The 9,427-nt window shown below is 45.3% G+C and overlaps 1 protein-coding gene across 1 annotated transcript; it reads left to right on the top strand.

Annotated features, from left to right (window-relative positions):
* Positions 1-2,086: 2,086 nt before the first annotated feature.
* LOC311119476 (retinoic acid receptor alpha-A-like) lies at positions 2,087-5,040 on the top strand (the record flags this gene model as incomplete). The annotated part of the gene is made up of 5 exons (XM_084194158.1): positions 2,087-2,263; positions 2,475-2,651; positions 3,137-3,341; positions 3,655-3,813; positions 4,638-5,040. Coding segments are annotated over 5 exons (924 nt in total), but the record flags the coding sequence as incomplete, so codon positions are not given.
* Positions 5,041-9,427: the final 4,387 nt, after the last annotated feature.

Raw genomic sequence — 9,427 nt, forward strand, 5'->3', positions numbered from 1 at the left:
TCTCTCTCTCTCTCTCTCTCTTCTCTCTCTCTCTCTCTCTCTCTCTCTCTCTCTCTCTCTCTCTCTCTCTCTCTCTCTCTCTCTCACACACACACAGGGGTCTCCCAAATTAGCAACCAAGTCATCGGTGCAGTGGCCGACATGCAGCGGCGAGACAGCCTCCGAGGGAAACCCACTCTTGACTGGTGTTCACATTTATTCATTTATTGAGGCTTTGCTTCTCCAGCCTGGCTGACAGACCCCTACAGACCCCCTGGTTCGATTCCAGGCTGTATCATAACCGGCTGTGATTTTTCCAGTTCCATTGTGTCTGTGTGTGCCATGACTGATTGGAGCGCCAGGCTAATAGTTATTTAATAGCTTCGTTAGGTTGTGTTTTCTGGGTCCATGCTGGCAGCTCTGTCTCTGGGGAACAACAGTATCTCACACACACCACACACACACATATAGAACAGTGCTACTTTGCCCTGAGGAAAGAGAGCATCTTATTTATCATGGCTCCCTTCTTTCCTTCTTTTCAATCCTCTCTCTCTCTCTCTCTCTGTCCCTCTCCTGTCTCGCTCTCTCTCGCTCTCTCTCGCTCTCTCTCTCTCTTCTCTCTGTCTCGCTCTGTCTCGCTCTGTCTCGCTCTCTCTCTCTCTCTCTCTCTGTCTCTCTCTCTCTCTCTCTCTCTTCTCTCTCTCTCTCTCTCTCTCTCTCTCTCTCTGTCTCGCTCTCTCTCTCTGTCTCGCTCTCTCTCTCTCTCTCTGTCTCTCTCTCTGTCTCGCTCTCTCTCTCTGTCTCGCTCTATCTCTCTCTCTGTCTCTCTCTCTGTCTCGCTCTCTCTCTCTCTCTCTCTCTCGCTCTGTCTGGCTCTGTCTCGCTCTGTCTCGCTCTGTCTCACTCTCTCTGTCTCTCTCTGTCTCTCTCTGTCTTGCTCTCTCTCTGTCTCTCTCTGTCTCCTCTCTGTCTCGCTCTGTCTCTCTCTGTCTCGCTCTGTCTCTCTCTCTCTCTCTCTCTCTCTCTCTCTCTCTCTCTCTCTCTCTCTCTCTCTCTCTCTCTCTCTCTCTTTCTGCCTCTCTGTTTTATGTGTCATTGTCTTGATTTGGCAGCTCATATTAGAGTGAGAAGATATATAGATATTACATGTGGGGATATAGTGAGCTGCCAGAGGAGGATGGACAGAATGTAGAGAGATGGGGAAGGAAGGTAGAAGCCAAACAGAGGAAAGAAGGGAGAGAGTGTGTGTGTGTGCCTGCTGGTGTGTGTTTGGGGTGTGTTCACACAAATGTGTGTCACATCCACTTGTTTGTGTGCTGTGTTGATACTGTTTGGAGGCAGAGAGTTACTCCCATCTCTCCAATGTCTACCTGTCTGTATTGTGCCAGATCAGCGGCACACAGATTCTCCTTCTTAAACTCTTTTTACACTGTCACGTCAAAGCACTTCAGCTCTCTCCCCCTCTCTCTCTCCCACATACATTTCACTCACACCCTCTCCTCTCCTCTGCCATATTTCTCACATAACACACGGCACACACATTGTTTTATTCTCCCCTTTCACTCTTTTTCTATATCTCACTCGCCCTCTTTGAGGTTCTGTCTATTGTTCTCAGAACAGATTCTGACCTCTCTGTGCATGTCTCTCTCTCTATCTCTCTCTGCGTCTCTGTCTCTGTGCCAGGGTGAGGATGGAAAATGTAGTATATGGTTCCATCTAGTGGTGGACGTAGATATTCCCCCACCACACAATGTCCCAGTTTATCAGCATTTGGGTTTCCAGTAGTGTCTGGTCTCAGGGATAGCGCTCATCTTTCTGACTGTCTCTTTGTTGTCTCTTTGGTTGGAGATGGCATGCAATGTGAGGATTGTGAGGTTGACCTGGAGGCGTTAATGTTCACGCATCCCCAAAAATTGCCATTTGAGTCCAAAGGATAACTCTCTCTCTCTCTCTCTCTCTCTCTCTCTCTCTCTCTCTCTCTCTCTCTCTCTCTCTCTCTCTCTCTCTCTCTCTCTCTCTCTCTCTCTCTCTCTCTCTCTCTCTCTCTCTCTCTCTCTCTCTCTCTCTCTCTCTCTCTCTCTCTCCTCCCTCCATTTCTTCATCTCCTTCTATCCCTCTCTCAGCGGTGAGGAACGACAGGAACAAGAAGAAGAAGGAGGAGAAGAAGCCAGAGTGTTCGGAGATCTACGTGCTGAGTACCGAGACAGAGCAGATGATCGAACGCGTCCGCAAGGCCCATAAGGAGACGTTTCCCTCGCTCTGTCAGCTGGGCAAATACACCACGGTGAATTATACACACACACGCATGCACACACACACACACACACTGACAAGTTACACAAACACGCACACAAACATTACCCTCACTCAGCTAACATGTTTGGGTATACCAAACACTGACAAACATACGCACTCCTTGCGCTCTCAACATATCAACCGATGTATTTGTAGAATCACAGACTAACCTATATGTATCTCCCTCTCTCTTCCTATAGAATAACAGTGCAGAGCACCGCGTGGCTCTAGACGTGAACCTGTGGGATAAGTTCAGTGAGCTGTCCACTAAGTGTATCATCAAGACGGTGGAGTTTGCCAAGCATCTGCCAGGCTTCACCACCCTCACTATCGCTGACCAGATCACCCTGCTCAAGGCTGCCTGTCTGGACATACTGGTGAGAACACACACACACTAGGACATAGACACACACACACACTAGGACATACATACATGTATTATAAACAGTAAAACATCTACAGAAAGTGAACAACAGTATAAAATATATTTGTGCTCCCCCTCCCTTTCCAATCAACTCAGTGGCCTTGTGGTTAGTGTCCGTCCTGAGATTGGAAGGTTGGGAGTTCGATCCCCGGTCCGAGTCCTAAACAAAAAAATGGGACCCAATGCGTCTCTGCTTGGCACTCAGCATTAAGGAGATAGATTGGGGGTAAGGCCCTGTGATAGACTAGCATCCTGTCTTGGGGGTTTACTTGTCCATCAAGCTGCCTCACGCTACAGAAACAGGAGATCTGCTTCGATGAGCCATTTCGGCTCGCCCCAACCAAAGCTCATGCAAGACTTACTTACTTCCTTCCTCCTTTTCCCCCTCTCCCTCCTTCCCTCCTTCCCTCTCTCTACCTCTCAATCCCTCCATCTCAGATTCTGAGGATATGCACACGGTACACTCCAGACCAGGACACCATGACCTTCTCAGACGGGCTGACCCTGAACAGGACCCAGATGCACAACGCAGGCTTCGGCCCGCTCACAGACCTGGTGTTCGCCTTCGCCCAAACACTCCTCCCTCTGGAGATGGACGACGCAGAGACCGGCCTTCTCAGCGGCATCTGTCTGCTTTGTGGAGGTACTGCACCACTGCTCAGATTCAAATCCAGCATTGCACTCCTATCAGAGCCAGGAGTTGAGATCCCAAGAGGCCAATTGTCATTGTTTTAGAGTACAAGCAAGTCTCAGCTGTGGCATAGGAACTAGTGTGTTTGTCAGCTGTGTGTTTTACTAGTGTGAAAATGGGAGTTTGCCTAATAAATACTTCATGTGAAGCTACTGTTACCATGCTGATGTGTGAATCGTGCCACTGTTGGACGCGCTTTTTGAGCATATAGATTGGGTATTAAGGATGTGTTTTTCATAGTTTTTTTCTCTGTGTGTGTGTGTAGACCGTCAGGATCTGGAGCAGGCAGACAAGGTGGATGTGCTCCAGGAGCCCCTACTGGAGGCTCTGAAGATCTACGTGAGGAAGAGGAGGCCTCATAAACCACACATGTTCCCCAAGATGCTGATGAAGATCACTGACCTCAGGAGCATCAGCGCCAAGGGTGAGAGAGCACGCCTATATACTGCGTTGTTTTTTTTATAGGGTAGCTTTAGTGTAGCTTAAACTTCTTCCAGTGTGAAGTCATTGGTAGCTTGGTAACCTGTACCTTCCCCAACACTAATATTTGGCGCGCATGCTGCCCAAATTGCGGCCTTCCCGACTGTAGACGTACCAGTAACTGCCAAAATAAAGGAAATGCTTGAGTAAATGAGGGATACAAAGTATGTGTTATGGTGTGCATGTTCCTGGCAGGGTTTAGGTCCACTTGTAGAATCTATGCCAAAGTGCATTGAAGAGGTTTCTGGCAGCTCGTGGTGGCCCAACACCCTTTTAAGACTCTTTATGTTGGTGTTTCCTTTGTTTTGGCAGTTACCTATATGTGAAAGGGAAAGGGGGATACCTAGTCAGTTGTACAACTGAATGCATTCAACTGAAATGTGTCTTCCGAATTTAACCCAACCACTCTGCTTGTGACTTAATCGACAGTACATTTTTTTGAAACTATTGATAATCTGTGGCTAAATTATGCCCTCATTGAGAGTTGGCTCCTGTGGTTGTATATTTGTTTTAGTTTTTTGCCGCTTGGGCCCCCTACGGGCTTGGGCCCAGGGACTTCAGCCCCTGTAAACCCCTGCATTAATCCGGCCCTAGTCTCAGTGCAACAATACTGCCATTTATATCTATATCATGTGTCATTTATTTGAAGATGACTATTTAGGGTCTTACATACAACATTTTGCTGTAGTGGCAGAATCTTGTGGAACACATAACATATGACCCTCTCGCTCTGCCTCTCTCTTCTTCTCCCTCCCTCTATTCTTCCAGGAGCGGAGCGAGTGATCACTCTGAAGATGGAGATCCCAGGCTCCATGCCCCCACTCATCCAGGAGATGCTGGAGAACTCAGAGGGTCTGGAGGGCCAGGGGGCCAGCGGGGGCCGCTCCAGCGGAGGAGGGGCCCCACCAGGCAGCTGCAGCCCCAGCCTGTCCCCCAGCTCAGCCCGCAGCAGCCCGCCTGCACCCTCCCCTTAGACGGGGGTCCACTGCCACCCCCCAGGCAGAGACAGCCAGAAGGCATGACTACAGACGGAGCCAGCAAGCTGACAGACTCCCACACTGTGACAAACCAGGGTTAGGAAAAGAGCCAGACCTGGGCCCAACCAGGACGGACTTTGACACTTTGAGGACACGCAGGCCTCAATGGACAGACAGCCGTCCCCCTATCTCAGCCCCAGTACGAGCATTAAAACTGGGCCGAACCCGAACCCATACTTGACTGAACAATAGGGGGGTCCCATCTCACCTGGATGGCACTATCTCCATCACCCCCAACCCCCCCCCCCCCCCCCCCCCCCCCACCCTACAAACCACCATAGACATGCCTCAGAACCAGCAGCAGGGATCAGCAGCCGCCACACAAGGAGTTTAATCTGAGATGTTCTGTTTACTCTCCTCAGTGATGACTCTGCTCCTCCTCTCTCTCCCCCTCAAGACGTTGGACAGGAGTTCAGGCTCAGTGCCCGTCAGACTTGGAGTAATGGGGTAGACAAGACGCACGTCTTTCTGCAGGAAACTAGTCAGACAGACTGACAGACAGACAGCTGGACATTGGGCACGAGTCATCCCTAAATGTTGGCAGGGACAGCTAACGGGGGTCTCGGATAGGGGGCCTGTCTCTCCTTCTGCTTTACAACTTTTTTTTTTTCTTACAAAAGATATATGGAAATATAAATATATATATTGAAAAAGTAATGATTGCAATTTGAATTGTCCTAAGTGGAATGATGCATAAAAGAAGAGTTGCTATCTTTTTTCCTGTTTTTTTCTCACTGTTCTTCGAACATAGATGCATTGGTGATTCCCCCCTAACCCCCACCTCCCTAGACCTAGTGTTTTGTTATCTTGGTTTCACCCAGGAAAATCGGCACACTAAGTAGTCACAGTGGAAATGTGTGTTTTTCTATCAAATCAATAGAGAAGTAGAACAAAAATGATGACACGATTTCAGATGCAATTCACTTTATGCACTAGACCTCTTGCACTGTCACGTTCACAGGTTGGATCAAATTGACACACAAAACACAAATAGGACCAGGTTGGGTTGGCAACTCTGTTTTGTTCCGTTTACAGTATTTTATTTTTCATGGGAGAAAAATAAAATAAAACGTAGTGTTTCTATGATCTAGAGTCAAGTCGTTGTGGAGTAATGAAGATGATCTGTAAGAAAATACCAGCCATTACATAATACATGAAGTCTAGCCCTTTTGACATTGTCAAAGCCTTTTATGTTTTGCTTTTTGTTCTTGTTTTGGTATCTGAAGTGAAGGCATTGATCACTGATCAACTGTTTAGACCACTTAAGGAAGGGACTGACTTCTAGCAACACCATAGCCGTTGACAACCAGTAAAGAGAGTTGAATTTCTACTTCACCTGAAATAAAAAGGAAAGATTTATGACAATTTAATGACCAACAACTCCGTGATCCCCTTCTCCCCCCTTTCCCAAGGTGGTCCCTCCCTCATTCCATGTCTGGATAGTGTATGTATTGCCCCCCAACAGCACTGCCTCTGTAACGCATTACCTATCTTCACAACACCACTGCCTCTGTACTGTAGTACATTGTCAATATCTATGCCCTCCCACTACCCCCCACCGTCAGTTCCAAACTGTACCACGTTACCATTATGCTCACAACACCACTGCCTATGTAGCACATTGTCAATAGGATGTATCTATCTATGTCCATGTAAACTCTGTGACACGATATCAGTATGCTCACAACACCACTGCCTTTGTATGTATACATTATTCCCATCTCTCTTCTACTCCCCCCCCCCCCCCCCCCCCCCCCCCCCCCACAACACAACAGCACTGCCTCTGTAAGTCTGTTTCACAGTATCAGCACCTCTCTATTTCTTTATCTATCACAACAACGCAACTGCCTCTGTTTAAACACTATCAGTATTTATCGGTCTGTCATTCCGTACTCTTGTGACACATCCGAGTACCTAGCTATTCCCTAGCCTTGCCCTAGATCAGTTTCTGCTGTCTTGCCAATGCATGACAATGAGAAAGGAGTCAAGACAGCACAAACTGATCTGGGATCAGGCTAGCTATTCCCCCACCTCTAACCACTGTTTACACACACTAGTGTAACCTACCTACCCATCTCCTTTCCCCACAACACCACCGACTCTGCTGTTAAGTAGGAGTGGATCTGTCCTTCACAATGGATCGAACGCTGCTCGTGGCCAACCTCACTGCAGCCAATATCACAACGCACAACTGTTTTTTCCCCGGCACTCTCACTTGTAATGGAATCAGATGCACAACCAGGATTTGGGGATAAAATAAATAACTGTTTTGATTATGTCAGATCATTGGACAAAGAGAATAACATTTAATAAAGAACCCTGTCTGTGTGTTTTTAAATGTTTCTTAACTGGGGGTGGGTCCACCATTAGGCTGAAAAGAAGATTGTGGTGGGACTTTAAGAGCAGTATTTCATTGGGCCTGGGACTATAGCAGGTCACGTTACAAGAACAAATACAAAGTTCAGAAACCCTTTAAGGGTTATACTACAATTTATGTTTGGGGGGGGGGGGACGGACTTATTTTTAGGTTCCACCTTGTAGGCTCCATGCCCTGAAGAATTGAGGCTGTTCTGAGGGCAAAACACAATATTAGGAAGGTGTTCTTATTGCTTTGTAAGCTCAGTGTGTACAATATATACAGTGTACATATATTATTGCAATATTTACCCCAGAGTTTACTGTTTTTAAGTTACAATACGATGGATGAGTAAAACAAAAATTCGGATTAACCAAAATCGAGAGTTAAATTACCATGCTCTGGCAATGCTACCCCCATGGACAAGAGTTCAATGTGTGATCTTCTTGACACTTTCCAGCATTAGCATTACCATGACAGAGAAGAGCGGTACACTGTCACAAAACAGGAAATCCCAGCCCACTAACCACTAATGTGGTTAGTCTCTAGTCTGGTTGCTGATTCCAGTAAGCTGATTCCACCACAAACCCCATTTGTTGTATTTTTTTTACCAAGAATATAAGACTCATAAAACACGACGATTGAGCTATATATATGCCCTAACTAGACTTTTGACTGGTACTGTATATATAGCTCAATCGTCGTGTTTTATGCATCTTATATTCTTGGTTTAAAAAATAAAACAAATGGGGTTTGTGGTGTTGAGTTCAGTGTTGTGTGCACACGCAGTTTAGTGGAATCAGCGACCAGACCAGAGACTAGTGGGCTGGGATTTCCTGTTTTGTGACAGTGTACCGCTCTTCTCTGTCATGGTAATGATAATACCGGAAAGTGTCTGGAAGGTCACACATTGACCTTTTGTACATGGAGGCTAGCATTGCCAGAGCATGGTAATTTAACTCTAAATTTTGGTTCCTCTGAATTTTTGTTTTGCTCTTCCATCGTTTTGTAACTTAAAAGCAGTTAAATCTGGGGTAAATATTGCAATCATTTACTGCCAAGTGTTGGTGAGAATACTAGCTGATATTGGAGGACATTACAAGGATAAAGATGGTGACAATTCTACTCTTTATGGCATTAGGTGAGTCTTTGTGTATTACAGTGATTAAGTTGTCATAAAGGAAGGTCTTTCAAGTGCCTTACATGAACAACAATCGATTATATATATATAGACAGGTATCTGTTGTCTCTGTGCCTTCTGCTTTTTACAAATACAGGATGATATTGTCTCTGTCTAGCCTAGCCTTGTTTCAATAGGCTATTATTTATATATTGGATACATTAATGTCTGCAATGCAATTTTAACTGGCTAATTTGTGCATTTTGGTCTCCATGAACATCGCTCACGAGCGACTTGTTAGACAGTCACATAATCAAACTGACCTATAACAAAGGACTCATTTCCAGTTCTCATGTCTACTTTCTAGTCTCACACAACTGTGACTTCAAGGTTAAAAGTTGATGTGCTTTATGTACATATCTCGGAAAAGTTGAGCAATTTTGCAATTATTAACTTTGATAGAAAATGTAGCAAAACAGGATCTTGAAACTGCGGAGAGGATAACACCTGATTAATTCTCTAGTGATATTGCCGTTTACATATTTATTCATGGTCTAGAATCCTCTTCCAAGTCATGCGAGAAAAAAATGTCATTTTTTGGAATGGCAAACCAGATAAAGTTAAAACGGGCATATTTATCTAACTAACATGATTCTGGAGGGTTTAAACCAGCGTTGGGGTCATATTCAATTATTGAATTCACTCATGAAGTGGAGGATTTACATTGTTTAAATTTTGAATTGAATTGGATCTTCAAATGTTGGAATTGAAATTGAACTGTTTGGAATGTTTTGAATTGCAATTAAATTAGAATTCAATATTTGTACATCTCCCTGTTAATGGAATGCATTTGGAAAGTATTCAGACCCCTTCCATTTTTCCACATTTTGTTACATTACAGCCTTATTCTAAAATTGATTAAATAGAAATCCTCATTAATCAACACAAATCTATTAAAACAAAAAAATAGATACCTTATTTACATAAGTATTCAGACCCTTTGCTATGAGACTCGAAATTGAGATCAGGTGCATCCTGTTTCCAT

This window comes from Coregonus lavaretus (genome assembly GCF_964263955.1).
Source record: "Coregonus lavaretus genome assembly, contig: HAP1_SCAFFOLD_742, whole genome shotgun sequence".
In the NCBI taxonomy this organism is placed as follows: Eukaryota; Metazoa; Chordata; class Actinopteri; order Salmoniformes; family Salmonidae; genus Coregonus; species Coregonus lavaretus.